This window comes from Maylandia zebra, linkage group LG13, assembly GCF_041146795.1.
Source record: "Maylandia zebra isolate NMK-2024a linkage group LG13, Mzebra_GT3a, whole genome shotgun sequence".
NCBI classification, from domain to species: domain Eukaryota; kingdom Metazoa; phylum Chordata; class Actinopteri; order Cichliformes; family Cichlidae; genus Maylandia; species Maylandia zebra.
In genome coordinates, this window is record NC_135179.1 from 5,893,475 (window position 1) to 5,911,318 (window position 17,844).

Sequence of the window (17,844 nt, forward strand, 5' to 3'; positions counted from 1 at the left end):
TTGACTAGCAAAGATGTAAATGTGATTTTCATGGAAATGTCTATCAGTCAGTTAATACATATAGTGCACAGAGTCATCAGGTGAACATGTACAACTACTTAAACTATTAGGGCAGTGTAAAATAAAATGTATTACCATATTTGGATGCAATAATCAGGAAGCTACCAAGTGACAACTTCGTTATTCGGGATTTGCAGACCTAACACTAAGACTGTCTCAACATGCTAAACATAGATTGCACAGGCTGGCTCAGGCAGTAGAAGAGATGATCAGTGTTCACAAGGCTGCTGGTTTGACTACATGCTCTTTTTGAACTATAGTTTCTATAATTTGTTATTCTGGCGTCAGTAAAGAACACATTTTAACCTGTTATTGGGGTGTATTTTGGCGTGTGTTAGTCATTTATCGCATTACCCAGGAAAAAAAATTGAAAATGTAGCATTTAACTTTTAAATTAAGGTTAGATTTTATTTTGTTTTTATGGACATTAATGGGATTTGTGTGCTTGGGATGACACATAAATGTTGTCATGAGTTATGAAGGTTAGATAAGGTGTATGTGAATTGCAATGAGCAGGCTTTTAAATGCAAACCCATTGATTTGATCTTTTAATTCATTCAATCCATGTGGGCTTATGCTCCATTTAAAACTGACAGCAAAATCATTTTCATAATTACTTTCTACTTAAACCTCGAGCGAGGTGCCTGAAGCAGAATACCTGGAAGAGCTACCGCATCTACATCTGGTTCAGACCGATCCTAATTACTTTGAAATTAGGTAATTGTTGCAGTGCTGACCTTCTGTTCCTGTAATTATGAATTGCAAACATACTTCAGAGCCCTCCAGAATAATTACGATTCTTGTGAAAAAATAAGCCTTTTGGGAGTTGCACTTGTGCTTGATTGTGTGGTACATTTCAGGAAAACTATGTTGACATGGCAGTGAAAATATTTAGACTGAAACAAAGAAACAGATGCATATAAATGGCAAAGAATTTGCTCGGTAAACAGAAGCATAACATACCAGGCCGAGCAGGGCAGAAAGGAGCAGGAAAAATGTGGTCGGGTGGTGTTGGCTTCCAGGGGACACATCTACTTTTCACCCAGTGACAACGAACACCTGGCCCGGCAGTGGCGCACAAACCTGGGCTAGAGAAGGCCTGGCAGGATGGAGGCGTGTAAGCCAGCACGTCGTTCAGAAGCATACCAGAAAAGCCTCCAAAGATGTACATGGAGCTGAAGATGAAGAAGGGACGATTATACAAACTAACAGGAAAAGAGAACTTATACAGAGAGCTGTGGAAGGAAGCAACAGCGAGACACTACACGCTTTATACAGATGAGAAATGCCTCCAGAAAGGAGGAGAAAGTTAGAGGAACACCTTTAAAAATAAACCTGGACTTAGGTGGTGGTGAGGGGGGGGGTGAAAAAGAAAAGCTGCTATTTTGAAGCAGTCCTTGTGAAGTTCAAAGCTGACATTTCTGAGCTCAAAGCTGACTTTTTGGTGGGTAAATGGTGTTAACAGGTCAGGCTGTCATTTCTCAGCCCAGCAATAAGTCAGTCGATGAAACTCCTGCAAACATTTAAGTATCACAAAGCACTGATATTTATATTTTCACTATAACTTTTTCTATTTCACCAAACAAAATGTCTTGTACTCTCCGATTGTCTGGGACTGATGTTCACAGATTCTTTTCAAGAAAATCACAATCTGTTTTCAGGCTAAACCCTACGAGCAACAAGAAATGCTCAGTGCATCAACGGCAGGGTTTTCTTTGTTGTACATAGCTGTAATAAACCACATCTTTCTAGAAAGCAGAGCCCAAAGGCCATTCACACATCCGCCTGCATGTGAATGAGGGTGAGAAAAAGTTAGAGAGGAAAAAACTAGAAATGAATATAGGTCTCGAGGTAATGAAGTGAAATACACGTTGACATATATATATATGCAGTATCTATATATAGAAAGTGCAAAGAAAGTTTCTGACAGAGTGTAGCAGGAGAAACATCCACATACAGGCGAGAGCTGAGGTGGGAGAGACGTAGTTTCTAAACAGGGAGCTTCAGAGGAGCAGGCGGAGGAAGAAGTGACAAGAGAAGTGCCAACCAAAACTAAATATAAGATTGAGATAAAAAAAAGATCAATCCATAAACAGTCTACACAACAAAACTATACCAGTCAAGGAGGAAGGCAGAGGCAAAATTCACCTGAGACGCTCAAGATTTGAAGGACATCACAGGAAGACATCAAGGAAATGAAAAAGTTGTGCTGGAGTGTCACGCATTGTGGATAGATGTGTTTTATTTGCATGAATGTAATTTGAGCAGGAAGGCTTGTTCTTATATTTTTCAAAGGTTGAATATCACTGCTGAAATGTCCAAAGGACGATTGGTAAAGGTACAGATTTATGATTAAAGTGGCACTTTTACAAGAAAACACTTAGGAAATGCAAGTTCATGCATGTTTTGTGAACCAAATCGCTTTATTTCAAGATACACTCAGAAAAAATAAAATACTTTGTTACCTTTAGTAATACGGGGGCTTGTCCTTGGGCAGAACTACCGTTATTTGTAGGCTATGACTGTTTCTCCTTCCAAAATTACATTAACTTCAGAAAATACATTACAAAGAACTTTCTATCAAAGTTTTACTATTGTATATAGGGTGGAAACAAGAATTAGCCAGATAGAGTCTGGGATTGGATCGGTTAGGGGGACGTGTTATGAAAAGCAGAAACTCACCCGTTGCTAACCACAGCAGAGTGTCCAAAGCGGTTGATGTCCCGGTGCAGGCCTGGTCTGGGAAGGACAGTCCACTCATCACAAGCTGAGGACGAGCACATGCAGACACACAACGATGTTTAGGAATATATTCACTCGTGAGTGTGTGCTGCTATACTGCTGCAGCGTTTGAAAACCAAAACATAAATAACCCACTTATTGAGGAAGTGATAATGCACTGCACAAAATAAACAGACAAAGAGCTACTGTGAACATCACTGTAAGCAGCAAAATTACAGTTTTCCTTAACTGGTAATGCTAACGATAATATACGACTGGATAATATTGTCTTCATTTTTCCCCATGCAGTTATAATAGAAGAATAAGGAGAACCATACGTACTATATGCAAGAGCAATGAGCAGTAGAGTGTGACCCACAGCTCAACCCCTTCCCCCAATTCCATAAGAACTCATTACCATAACCTTCTCACATCGAATTATGGCGATCGAGAGATGATAGGGGAGATAATGTGGGAGCTGACTTCATAAAACACATCATGCCACAAATATGATCATAAAACAGCCTCCTCTCTTTCTCTCTCCCTCTCAAGTTATCATTGGTGCTATTCAGCTCTGTGTGTTTTACTATTTGGATTTTACAACTCTCTGATGTTTTAATGACCCCTACATACTCCCATTATATTAATATGGAAATGACTGAGTGACTGAATGTGTGTGTGTGTGTGAGTGTGTGTGTGTGTGTGTGTGTGTGTGTGTGTGTGTGTGTGTGTGTGTGTGTGTGAGTGAGAGAGATAGATGGAAAAGGAGTCCAAGTTGTGAGTGTAAATGTGCCATTTAGCTATAGGCGCCTTTCCCTAAACACAGAACGCTGGTAGAGTTGAGGACACCAGGTTGCTAACGACCTCGTTAAGCGCTGTGCTAATTGGGAGCGCTTGTTTAAGAGCGAGGGATGCCACAGAGGACGCAGTGACGGGACAGACAAAAAGAGGTTATTCTAATCAACGCCAAGAGCAATGGGTTCATAACTAGCAGGGGTTAAAGGTCATTCGTATTAACACGACAAGAAGAGTGATGCTGATGTAATCAGGCAGCTCTGAAGAACGGTGATTGTGCGGCTAAATTAAACAGCACCGGTTTGTAGGTATTTAACTCAGGTTTTTTTTTTTTAAATAGGTTAAGTTTTAACCGATTTTTAACCTCCCACAGCAAGATTTCTCAAGTCTTTTTGCTCGAGAAACTCAAAAATCACTAAAGCGAGTAAGTTGTGGGCTTTGAAACGACCTCCCTGAGGAGATAATCTGCGACCTCCTTCAAATCACTTCTAAAAACACATTTTTACAAACTCACTATTATGTGATGTCATTACATTTTTGTGCAGTCTTTTTCTTTAACTGCTTTTAAACAGGAAGCTCTAATTTCCAGCTTTCTGTTGAAATTCTGGATTCGGCTTTGCTAGTCTGTCAAAGCACTTTGCAAAAGAACCATGTAAATGGAATTATTATTTAATATTGTTTGACAAAAAGACTGATGAATAATATTTATGAATAAATAAAACTTAGGGTTTAAACAATGAGAAGCAGAATACCAAAAGTTTATTAAGAACGCACAAAAGAAGGGCAAATAATTTATAAGACAGCTGCTATTAACACTAGACATTTTTACTCCAGTGTGGAGATTTATCCTTGTAGCATCTATTTCTAGAGCTTTGCACACACACACAGCTGTTTGTCAGCTCATGTTTAATATAACCTGCAAGGACCTGAATCAAATTGGCACCTCTACCTGGGTAATCATCACTCAGTGTGGGATCCAGGTGTGCACAACTATATGGCATCTAACATCCATCTAAAGCCTGAGTCACACGTGGTGCTAAAAGTTTAAATATTTTTCACTTGTGGCACTTGGCACTCTGAGCACCGAAATAAGCTTAGGCACTACAGGGAATCAGCAGTGAGGCAGGAGTTTGTTTCCTTGAGAACTTTCCAAGTTGTGCTGGCTGCAGAATAAAGCAGCTGACGTTTATCTTCGATATTTTATTCACTTGTTTTGCTCCAGAATTAATCATTACAACCAAAACTTCACTTGAATTTGTGCATCAGAATTAATAAATCATGTTGTTAGTACTGAATATACCAAGGTGCGCTTGGTTTGTTATTTTCTCTGGACTGATTTACTGTTACTGAAGTCAGTGAGAGAGCGGTTAAAAAGAGAACGGGCCCATATCTTTTAAATAAGCAGGTTATTATTAAAGCCAGCGCTATTTTTAATTAATCTGCAAGACAATTATGACAAAATGTCAACAGCTTCCTACGTTAATATTTCCGTGTGTTTTTTTTATGTTCACTTTATAATATAATTATTAATAATTAATAAGCCTTGCAGTTCTTGTGAAGCCAATAAACACCCTCGGAGACCTGCTGTATGTTTCATGTGATTTAGAGAATCTACCACATGAAACAGGCTGCAAGACACATAACTGCTAAAATAAGCAAATAATAACCAACAGCATCAGAAATATATAATAAAAAATAATACGGTTTTGTTGTTTTGTGGAGTTCTCGCTTTTGTTGACCGAAATGTCCCAGCTGTTTGCAATCTGTGTTCCAATAGAAAGATAGAAAACAGTAAACAAGCAGATTTGCATCTCTGTGAGAGGACAGATTTCTGATTGAACGCTTTAAAGTTTTCTTTTCTTTTTTTTTTGTAGGTGACTCAACGTTGTGACTCCACCTCTAAGGGAATGGATAGTAACAACTACATGGACAAAAGATGGATTTTCTAACATAAGCGAAGCAATAAAATCTGAGGTACTAATTCTACTAAATCCTAAGTGGACAAAAAAACTATTAAAAGGAATTAGCAACTCTGAATGTAAATGCCTCTAGGGAAAAAAAAAGTATTCTCATTTTTCCATTTTGTGTCCCGTCATTTTCCCTTTCCTGTGTCTTCCAGTTTGACTGAATCTAGACCTTTCTTTATGACAAGTTCTCATTAATTTGGGAAACCCTGACGAGGCTGGGAATGGTACCTAAAATGGATATGCTGTTAAAAGGACGGATGGATGGACTTATTGTCTACTTATTGTTTGAATGACACATTTCAACTTGTGGCATTTTTGAGATTTTACTTCTTGAGGATCCAGAGCTTCCCCATGCACCTTGGAAGTAGGAGTGAACTTGTGCTTGAAAGCTCTACTCTATAAAGAAAATGTAATGTGGAACTATGATTCGTGCATGTGAATCAAGAGCCTGATTGTGATGATGAAGCTGACCTCAAACCTCCAGCCACAGCTAAAAATCTTTCTCTAACAAGCTCTAAATGAAAAAAAGATTACAACCTCTGTGACTTTTGATCCCATCCTCTAGCCATAACCAGCCACCCCGAGACTGCTGTCAAATTGTCCACCCAAGAACTGCAGGCTCAACAGATACTTATCAGCCACAACACACATACAGTCATACACACACACAGACCCACACAGATTTTAATTTCCTCTTAGGATATGAGAAAATCTGTGTTAATAATGCATGGTGGGACAGAGGGAGAAATCACGAGTCCAGATCGAAGCAGCCGTGCGGCCGGGCTGATTGACAGTTTGATCGGATCTGTGCTAATGGAGAACTTGATGGAGAAAGGCGGGAGGAGGAGGAGGACATGGAGGTTTGAACGGCAGCCACTGTCTGCTCCTCAGATACATCCCGACTTCCAACATCTTCCAAACAAGCTTTCAGCTTGCCACAGGCCTTTCAGTGAGATCTGTGTATGTGTCAGGTGTTTGCGTGTTGCACACAGAGCGTGGGCGTGCGCCTATGGTGTGTCAGGTTGGAGAGGACTGCGTTTTTAATCAGAGTTCATTTTCCCCCAAAATCTAATTAGAAGTGTGAGGGTGGCACGGTTAAGGGGAAGGGAGGATGTGGGAGGATGGGAGTGGGGAGGAAGGAGAGCTGAAGGGGGAGAATTAAATTCAAATGAAAAGTGCCTTCCATGTCTACCTGAATCTAATGTGTGGCAGCAGAAGAGCAGGAGAAGCTAATAACGTCATGTCACCCCTCCAAGGTTAGCGCGGCAAAACAAAAACAAATTAGTGCTCCAAACGCCCCCGCTCGCAGCGAGCGCAGAGACAGGGAGGAACGGAGGAGCAAATGGAGACAAAACAAGGGATGGAGAGAAGTGACTTCACAGGTGGAACTAATTAATTATCTCCTGAAGAGATGCGACAGAGGGCAGAGCTTTAGAAAAGAACTTGTGCAGATCAACACTTTCTGTGAAGACGCGTAGATACGAAGCCAAGCAACCCCCTGTCGTAACTCTAAACACGTATAGTATTTTTCACAGCATGTCCTATTTAACACTAAAGGTTTCCCCCATAAATGACCAAATTGTGCTCAGTCGAGACGCATTATTCAGAATGACAGCAATTAACACATTTCTCAGACTTTCCAGAAACAAATTTGTATTTCTTTAAAGTCAAGAATCAAATAAATTATCTGCTGTGCTTTTAGTTACGATGTTATTGTCAAAGCCAACTGATGTTTTTTGTTCTGCTGCTTGAAGCCACTTTAAGAAAAACTGTTTCTCAGTAACTTGTGTTCCACTGCAGGAAGCACCTCTGCACGGCCTCCTTTAGTGCCATTTTGGAGGAGAAAAAAGTAGCTAGTCTGAGGATTTTTGAGTGCCCCTGATAGCCTGCTTATAGAGGTTCAGCAATCTTAGGGTATAAGAGCTATATTGTGCTTCTTGTTGTGTCGATATACTGTTAGGATGTTTAAACATGCCCTGTTTTGAACACTGAAAGCAGTATACATACAAATAAGGGCAGTGAGCCCAAAACTTAGGAGGTTCTAAATGCTCCGTTTCTGTTTTTTTTTTAATTAATTAATTTATTTTTTACTCTCAGTTCTATGTGATTGGAACATGGGCAGTAACAACAATGATAAACCAGGATTATTTTGAACTGTGACTCACACAAAGACACCCTGGAATAGTCTAACAATAAAAAGAGGGAGGTAGAATTTTATATAAAAGGTCCTATTTAGGTCTGAGGATTGCTGCCCTCTCTGAAACTTCAACAGCATAAACTTTGACATGAACAAGAAGAAAAGCCTTTAAGCAGCTCAGCTCTCTCCTTTTTTGTTATTAAATTCCCCTGTCTGTGCACATGCAGAATTAATGTCGGAGTTAAAAGTGTTTTTCATCACCTCATGTTTGGGTGGAGCCACAGACATGTAAACAAACGATATAGGGGCCTTTCCTGTATCTACACCACGTTGTGCCAATATGAATACTGTAACTTCAGCACCGTAACAAGAAGGAGAAGACGTTTTCTTCTGACTTCTTTCCATTTATAAGGAGATTCATAAATGCCTTCATCGTGAAGTTCTTGTACTTAGAAATTCACTGATACAGGATTTTAAGACCAATACTCACAATGAAAGCTGGTGAGTTAAAAATAGAATAGATTCTTTTTTCAAACATGCAAGAAAAATAAAGAGATAGCATATTGTCTTAGTAAAGACTATATGCTAATTCTATTTAAAGATAATCTTGTTTGTTTTGTTTTAGGGGTTTTGTCGCGTATTCCTTGCTTAAGTTCTGCCCAACAATGCTCGGATCAGCTGGTTATGTTTGTGGACTTCCAGACACATTTAAGTTGAAGTGCTTTCTGGTCGGAAAATGATGGTTACTCACGATGATGGTCTCCACTTTATACATTTTAATTTATCAGCCCTTATAAATGCAGATGCCAATAGAGCAGTAAACAGCTAATAAGGTAACATTATCTGTAAATGATTAAAAACCAAAGACAGGAATCACAAAGAACAAAGTAAAAATCAAAATTTTCAAATTTAACTTGAGGGCAAAAATCACAGATTTAGCTAAAGTTAGCAGGGATTAAAGGAAAAGTGTGAATGCAGCAAGAGAAAGAATGAAGACAGGAAGGAGGAAACTATAGCTAGGAGACATTTCTTGGCTCAGATTTAAACTCTTCTTTTTTTTAAGCTCCTCATAACCCTGAGTGTGTTAACAGTCACCACACTGGCCCAGCGGAGGCCTTTAATTCCACATAATCCCTCTCTGGGTGAGAGGAGTCTGTTGCACCACAGTGAGGAAAGAAAGGAATTCCATGCGACACACTCCACACCGATATATGATGCTAGTGCAGCTTTTAGCTTGTCTAATTATCCCATTAAGCAAAAATGCAACTACTGAAACATAAACTATTTTGTTTCCTTAAACCAAGGCAATAGTAAACTGAACATCTTTTCGTTTTGGTCGGTTGTTCAGCACTAATTGGAATTCTTCATCCTGGACTGTAAGAAACTGACGCTGATATTTCCTTTCAGGTATTTAATTAATCAATTCCTTGAGAAACCTGGCACCACAACACTCTGTAGTGAAAGGAATCATTAGGGGTTTTTTTACTTAAAAAAAATAAATGCCCAAAAAACAAACGAAGAACAAATTTCAACTGCCAGTTTGTCAAAAAATATAATGTACTGTGCAAGGAACATGGTTACAACAGGGATGGAGTAATTCTGTAAAACTAAGAAGATATTTAAGATCAAGGTCATAAACCAGATAAACTTCTACTAGAAAGAATAAGATATATGTCGAGAAACAAATTTAAAAAATACATAAGTTGAACTAAAATATTTATATCAATATATTAATGTGTATGTTTTGTTTGCTATATTTGAACTTTCCTTTAATTTTTGGTCATTGACCACACACACACACACACACACACACACACACACACACACACACACACACACACACAGTCAGTTTTATCTCCTTACATCACCTGGAGGATCCTAAAGACAGTCAGGTTTGAACTCTGTCTTTTGCTGATGAGCATCTATAAAATGTTCACTTCACTGTTTGTTGGTTTTTCCTGTTGGCTAAAAGATGCTTTCAGACAGTTCAGAACTCACTTTGCTTATTGCTGCAGGAGCTGCAGTTGAAAGAATAAGGCTAAAATTGTCCTACGCACATCTAAACAATATATTAATATAATGGAATACAGAATTGTATTCATGTGAGGTTGTTCTTTGTCTTAATGAAAGAACTGTGAAATTGATATTTCTATTAACTTACACAGCATCTGTCCTGGTTTCAAACAGATTAGAAGCCAGGACATTGTGCTAAATAATACTATACATGCAAAACTCTTCTCAAGCATTAGCTTTGTGTGCAGCAGCCGTGTCACTTTTAACCTGTAATATTTAGCCTTTTTGTATTTTTGCTGTAAAATGATAGTTTTATTTTCTTTGTAAATTATGCTGCTCTGATGCCAGCTCTCTTGGCCCTTTCCTGGCCTGACTTATCGAGTTAATAAGCCACCTTACGTGAGTGGTTAGTCTGATTGCTGAATTTAAAACCTCCAGCACTGTGTGGTCCTGGTTTCCTTAAATGTGCTTGCTGGCTTATGGCTTCCTACACCTGGTTCACCTTTGCTCAAGTTTTCCTTTTGCCTCCTCATTCCTCACAAACAATCTAGTCTTGCTCTCACCCAACTCAAAGTTCATTATTTGAACTTTCCATAAACTCATTTGAACCCTTACTCAGCGGTCACTTTGGCTCTCCCAGTTCTCTTAGCCAAACCTTGACATCCTTGCTTTGAAAGGGCTTCATTGCAGAAGATGCAGTCCATAACACTGGGGAGCCCGCTATAATGTGCAAGAAGAGAGCCACACTGGAAAACAGCCTGCAGCTGTCTCAGAATGTCATGACCCCCAAGTCGTACATTTTTGTAACACAGTGTATACTTCAGACTGTTCTCCCAAGAAAACAAACAGCACTGGTTGTTTAAGCAAATCCCAGAGCAGCCGGTGTTTGTATTCAGGGCAAAACCGTAAAACTGCCATTGAACTAAAACCTACTGTCACACACAGAAGAAAGAGCTAGTGAACAATAAAGTGTGGGTCGAAGTGTAGTTGTTTTTTGACACAGGAAACCTGTTTATACTGCCTCGGAGAACAAATAACATAATCATTCTTTACCTTAACCTAATTATTCATTTAACCAAAATAATTATCCAATGCTGACTCTTAACCAAAAAGTGTTCCTATCACAGATAGTGATGTTTACGGTTTTGTTTTTTGGTTTTTTTTTTTACTTCAAACCAAACCAACTGTTCAGTGTTTATGAAATTATCATATATTTCATGTCTGTGTTATAAACATAACCACTGGTTTTGAATGTTAGCAGCTTGTTGTATGGTTGTTAACTATTATTACTGCCATAGATATTACAAGTAGACAATCTGCAGGGCAGAGCCCAGAACTCAGTTATTACCTGATTTAATGGTGGTTGTTCCACTTCGGTGGACAGAAATAATGGGCAACGCGTTTTCACTTACACCAAACAACAGTCCCTTTAAGAGGCAGCGGGACTTCCAACGGTGGAATAAATGCCTCGAGTTTCAGTTTTTGCACAACGTTTGCAAAAACAACATGGTTATGGTTAGGAGAAAATCATAGCTTGAAAGCTCACTTTTCTAGTTACAACACTGAGGAGTGTTGGTTGCTTTCTATTTTGATCAAAGTCTAGTGAGCCAGCAAGCATATACTTAAGCTTTTACCTATGGAAACTCAAGCAGTCAGTTAGCCAAGCATAATATAATGATAACACTGGAAAAACTCTTGGTCCCCATCAGAACTGCTTGATGTACAAAATGCCTTTTATGTCACATTTGTACAAAGGACACATATGCAGTTTTAACAAAACTGTAATTATAAACAAAATATTATAGTAAACATTTTTATGCACAGCCTAACCATTGATTGCTATGGTTGGTCTTGACTGGTTGACGAATGATTGCTGAAAGTTGCTTGCTAGTGTCCAGGTGAAAATGGTCAACAATAGGTATACATGGCTCCGGTTAAAACCACTTGTAATAGCTTCCATCCCTCTAGTAGACTGCTGTGTTCATCCATAGTTCTCGTGGAGGAGTCTCGGCCTTGTGCAACTGAAGCTTTAGTTAGATTGCAGGTGCTGTGGAGGTTCGCCCGTCTGTTTAGGCTGATAGGTGCACGGCCCTAGTGTCACTGTGCAGGCCACAGCTACACCTTGGTGAAGCAAAATGAATACGAACCTAAAGCAACATGTGGGCCAGATTAAAATGTGCAAAGGCCCAGTTAAGTTACACACGAGTAATATTTAAAAAACAAATAAATATTTGACTGCAACATATTATTTTCTCCAGCTGATGATCATTCATGTCATCATCTTTCCTCTTGGTTTTTCATTTTCCCACCTAAACTATAATGCAGCTTCTATCTGCCTCTCCGGTAAACTCAAGCTAGAAAACGGACAAATGTTGCAGGTGATAAAAGCAGTAATGAATAAATTATGATATTTATGAAGACAGGGGTGTTTGCACAGAGTTAAGGGACACGTAAATTCACACATTTATTGCAAGCGTTGATGGAGCGAAAACAGTATCTGAAACCATTTGGCTTTCACCTTCATTAAGATGGGGACGTTCTGTAAACCCATGCCTGATTGTTTATCACCTTTTATTTTGCCTTTTGTTCACAAGCTTATCATCATCTTCACCCTGGCACACCTTTAATGTCTTTAGGTAATTCTCTTTCACAAGTCCGCAGTGCTTCCATTCCCCTCCCTAAATCCCTACTTCATTTACTCTTTATTTCTCTTCCACTCCGTGTTCGTCCCTCTCTCCTTCTTTAGCACTATTCTCCTTTATTTCATCACCCTTCTCACACCTGCTACTCTAATATCAGCAGTCGCTTTTTTCCTGTTGTTCTGTAATTTACAGGAGTGACGAGAAATATGAAAGAGAGAGTGGGAAGGACGACAGATTTGGACAGTGGGCTGATATTTCCAAGTACAAAAAAGCATTTTAAAGCCCATTTTTATAAATTTAAAAGAAAATACTTGCAGCTTTCAACTACAACTCAAACACGGAATAGCTGAGCACATTAGCATTATAGGCAGACCTTCTGTCATGGCTGAAAGCACTCTAAGAAACACTCTAAACAACTCTTGAGAAACACTCTAAACAACTTGTCCGGAACTGTTTTTATCATTTAAGAAACATTTCTAAACTCAGACTGCTGGTGTCAAAAGCAGAACTTGAGATGATTCTTCATGCTTTTATCTCTTCTCGTTTGGATTATTGTAACGGTCTTTTTACGTATCTCAACAAATAAGCTCTCGATTGCCTTCAGTCTGTACAGAATGCAGCGGCAAGACTTAACTGGTACAAACAAGAAGTCACACATTACTCCAGTTTTGGCTTCTCTTCATTGGTTTCCAGCAAATTTTAGGGTTCATTTTAAAATTTTAGTTGTTTAGAGCTCTGCACGGTGAAGCTCCCCAGTATATCTCTGACCTGTTGAAACCTCATGCTTCATCCTGAGCACTTAGGTCTTCAGGTCAGAGGCTACTGGTGGTCCCACGTACTGGGTTTAAAACACGTGGGGATCGGGCTTTTCAGGCACTGGCACCTAGGCTGTGGAACTCTCTGCCGTTGTCTTTACGCTGTCTAGACTCTACTGACTCCTTTAAAAAGCAGCTGAAGACATTTTTATACAAATGGGTTTTTAATTAATTTTAACCTGTATGTCTGATCTTATTGTGAAGTACTTTGTGATTTTTATCTGTGAAATGTGCTATATAAATAAATTTTACTTACTTACTCTAAAAAGCTTCTTAGTGGATCTTAGTTTGAGAAGTTGCTGTCGAAGCAGTGATTGAGATTTCTGGATAAAACTAAAGTTTTAGTTAAAGTGACAATACAACAGGTCATGACATCACTTGACAGGTTTCAAAGGACTATAATAAACCTGATCAGCAACTTTGAAAACAAGAGGAGAGCATCAACATCACCTACATAAAGATGGCGAAATAGATGAATAATTGGTCAAGTCTAGTGCTGGGTGTATGTAATTCTATGAATGCACTCAAAAAAATATTTAATCTGATTACATTTAACATTTGTGATGTGGATGTGGCCACCAACTTTCAGAGATAACAAGCTCCTGACCCTTACAAAAAAAGCTAGGTAAGCATTAGCATGTTTCATTTTCCCTGATATGAAAACTTGCTCATTTCACCCAGCGATGCCTAAACAATCTATAATTGCTGCTTCAATAAAATTGTTTTCCCAATTCTTGGCAGACCGTAAATTTAAAAAAAAACAAAAACAAAAAAAAAAAACATTCTAACTAACAATATTTAAAAATATAAAACTTTTTTCTACAATATATTTTTCCCAAGTATAATCCCTACATGATTTCCATTTAGACGTTTTAAGGCTCTGCTCCTTTTGTTCCGAGCTTTTAAATTCCAGCAACATCCCAACATACTGCACTGACATCTGTTGGATGAACTGTGGCTAAGCGGAAATTTTTAACATATTCTGCACCTCGAGAATATAATAAAACCTAAAAAGTATCTTAAATAAATAAACAAAGGGTCTCCATTGCCTCTCACTATTAGCGCCATGTGATTAGAAATCAGATTTGACAAGGTTAACCACCACACCCGAGGCTCTATGCCATGAATGTCTCACTCACACCCCTGATCACATAGTCAAAGAAACACTGATCAGTATAAAAACTGGCAGACGATTATTCTGAATGACTTTTTTTTGCAGTAAAACAATTATTTCACCACTAACAGACACTGGCAAGCATTGCTGACCTTACATGCAGATAAATATACAGTTAAAGAACCACCATCACCAACATGCTGCTTTTTCCTGTTCATGTTTCACTTTCACTCGATTTTTTTCAGCACCTTTTGCATAAATATTCGCACATCTTTATCGTTTCCTCCTTCTTTCTGTTAATCTGTCTACTGCACACTGTTTCCTCCTGTGAAGAGCAGAACTAATCTACATCTTCCTCACCTGAAGCCCCTTTCATTATTGTCTCTCTCTATCCCTGTCAAGGGCTGTTAATGTTCCCATACCATCTGGTTGATGGTATAACTGGTTAGCCTATAATGGGATCCTTAATCATCAATACTCCATACCTATACTGCAGTGTTCGCAACCTTACACAGTCTTGGTTTCTTTCTTACTGTCTCTTCTGGCTGCAAGAATATTTTTAGCTTGTTTTTAGGTCTGTCACAGCGCAGTAACGTTGCAGCTTCCTCTATGTACTATTAAGGGCATTTCAACATGCTGTTGCTGCACAAATTGGATTCACACCAGGAAATCGCTTCCAAATACCATATGCATGTGTGTTTCTTTTTAGAAGAAAGCACTCTAAATGACTAATAAGAACAAATAAATACTACATAAAGCTTGATGGTCAGGATGAGTTGAATATTATGCTTATGAGTGGCTAGTGAATGGAACTGCCCTGCAGATAATATCACCTGTGAATACAGAATATAAATATGTAGAATGCTTATAATAATACCAGAACTGAGAGCAAACCAAGGCTTATCGTACATAAGATATAGAACATCATTTAAAAACATGTTTTCCTTGCAAGCAGGAGCACTCAGAGTGTAGATGTGAGGTTAAAGCATCCCCTTTTAGTCAACTACAAGTCATGGTTAGAAGCAGCAGGCAATTTTATATGTAGAAAAGTAGGCACGAGGCAAATCTGGCCTTTTAACAGCAACAGATGGAAGTGGAAGGACAAAAGAAAAAAAAAATCAAAGAGAAAACCCCAAAAAGTGAAATAAATTTTTTAAAAGAGAGATAAAAACACCATGTTGTTACCCAGTGGTGATTTTGAAGCTTGGTTTTTAAACTCTGACTTGAATATTTTGACTGTCATCATCTTAATTTTTTGAACATACAAAAAGCGGCTCTGAAAACAGACACACTGCACACTTGTGGCTTGGCAGAGCTCTATATTAAAGCATATTCTACTTTCTGCTTTACTCACAACAGGACCATATTTACAAAATAAACATGTCAATTTTTTGGAAACCAGAGGAGTCGCCCCCTGCTGGTAGTGGGGGGGGGGAATTATTGTTTACGGTACTTCTGAATTAGCTTCACTTTTGAGACTCAGACGCTAGAGCCACCTATTATATACAGTTTACTGTAGAAACTGAATGTTTTGGTTCCAAGTAGTATTATATCAAATTAACAGAAAATAGGAAATCTATCTGAAAAGACATTCTGTGAATTCCATCCAGATCACTCAATGAAAGGACCTATTTTCCAGCCTTAGAGGAAGAATTAAATAAATGAAAGCACCTTTAGATGTTCCAGTTATTAATCAATAATAACTAATACCATCAGGCAGGCATATAATTTATCACAAATTAACTCAAAAACAAGGAGTGCAGCAAAAACTATATCTCACTGTCTTATCTGCCTGTGAGAAGAGACGGTGAAATATACCCACAGACGCCTTATCTTAACATTATTAAGTCAGTTTTGGATTACATGAAGATACAAAAGACCCTGGCATGACTAAATCCACATGAGAACTCTGGAGAGGTGTTTAGCTGGAACAACCTACCTGCCAAGTGGCTGACCTTTAATAGCTGTGCACAAGAAAACTGGTGTTCACACCAACATTTGCTTCAAAATCTAGCATCCACCCATGTGAAAGTGTCTGTTTATATGTGACTTGTTCTTACCAATATCATAAGCCAGAAAGTCTGCAGAGAAACACTTGGCTCCGTTGCTCAGAGATGTGTCATTGTGAGTGTTTCCCCCAAAAACCAGCATTGTGCCACTCAGCAGCACCGCCGAGTGGAGGTACCGTGCCAAACCACTCTCCTTGAGGATTAACCTGCGTGCACACACAAACACACACCCACACAGAGTTGGGTTAATCAGCAATGTGAAGCACGTCAGGAAAGCATCAATTTGTCAGCTATGCGTGTGTCTGCGTGACATGTGTGTCCATAGATGCATGTACTGCAACTGATGGCATCTGTCTCAGGTTGTGACCTGGCCTGTGGTGACTGCCCTTCATACCAACTGTTCTTTCACAGGAGACACACACACACACACGCACACACACACACACACACACACACACACACACACACACACACACGACATTGTAGGGGGTCTCAGTCTGTGGTGTCCAATCTCTCTGAGGTCAAAGGTTGTAAAGTAGAGAACAACTGCAGTGTCTATCTGTGGCTAATTTACTGCAGCAATGCTGATTTTCTGCCCTGCCTTCAACTGATTTAAATCTTCTCATACAGAAACTAGACCCCTTCATGTCAGACTTTTTATATGTACGAGCAGCGTCGTTATCTCTATTGTGAAAAGGCAACGACTACTCAGAACATACTTTAAATATGGTATTGAAACAGCGACCTGGAATGGAAGTCATATTTATTGATTCTAAAATATTGACAAAAAACAAACAAAAAAACCCCAAAACAAAACAAACGTCTACTTCTAAGAGCTTGAAATATCTTTATATTAAAAACATTTTTATCAAACAAAAAATACATGTGTAATTTAACAAATCCAATTAAGGTAAAATTGCCAATAAATGTAAATATCTCACACCATTACAAGGTTATAAAAATGTAAAATCAAGCATAATGAATATAGAAAAAGCCAACAATCAAGCAAACCAAAGACTAGGTGTTGGAATAGCTACCAAACTCTTTAGGATATTTTTTAGAGGCTTCTACACTCCCAGGGATGCAAAAATCATCAAGCTTTAGTGTTTTTTCAAGGTTATTCAATTGACCAGGGTGAAAAATAAGAGAAGGCAGTTCTCCAGGTTTGAGCAAATCCTGGGTTACCTGTAGAGCAGCCATCTACAGGGAGCAAACACGAGAAAAGATGGGGAAAAAGCTACTGTAGAGCTGTACAGAAGCAAAATGTGCTGTCGTCCAACAGTTTGGAATAGGAGTTAAACTGACCAGTATATGTGACAAATTTAATGGCTACAGATCAGTTGGAAACCACTAACATATAGATGTCATGTAGAAAAGATTGTCATGCTGTGGGATGCCTGTCAGAAGCTTTACACTGACAGAGGCCAGATGATCTTTACATTGGTAGGGAGAAGTATAAATCAGTGGAACACCCAGGGATGTGTCAGTCTGGGAATTTCATCAGTCCAAGAGCTCAAGTGACACTCGACTCCAACAACACATTCCAGCTGGAAAGTGAGAGGCACAGAGAG

General features: G+C 38.8%; 1 protein-coding gene across 3 annotated transcripts in view; it reads right to left on the minus strand.

The window, feature by feature from the left end:
* Nucleotides 1-17,844, minus strand: part of atrnl1a (attractin-like 1a) — a 325,816-nt gene that overhangs the window by 249,159 nt on the left and 58,813 nt on the right. For all 3 annotated transcript variants that reach the window (XM_004553538.6, XM_004553537.6, XM_076891448.1), the window contains exons 11-13: nucleotides 16,325-16,479; nucleotides 2,743-2,827; nucleotides 1,024-1,235 (exon numbers count right to left, since the gene is read on the minus strand). In XM_004553538.6, coding sequence (XP_004553595.2) covers nucleotides 1,024-1,235; nucleotides 2,743-2,827; nucleotides 16,325-16,479 — 452 coding nt within the window. The remainder of the gene's footprint in view (nucleotides 1-1,023; nucleotides 1,236-2,742; nucleotides 2,828-16,324; nucleotides 16,480-17,844) is intronic.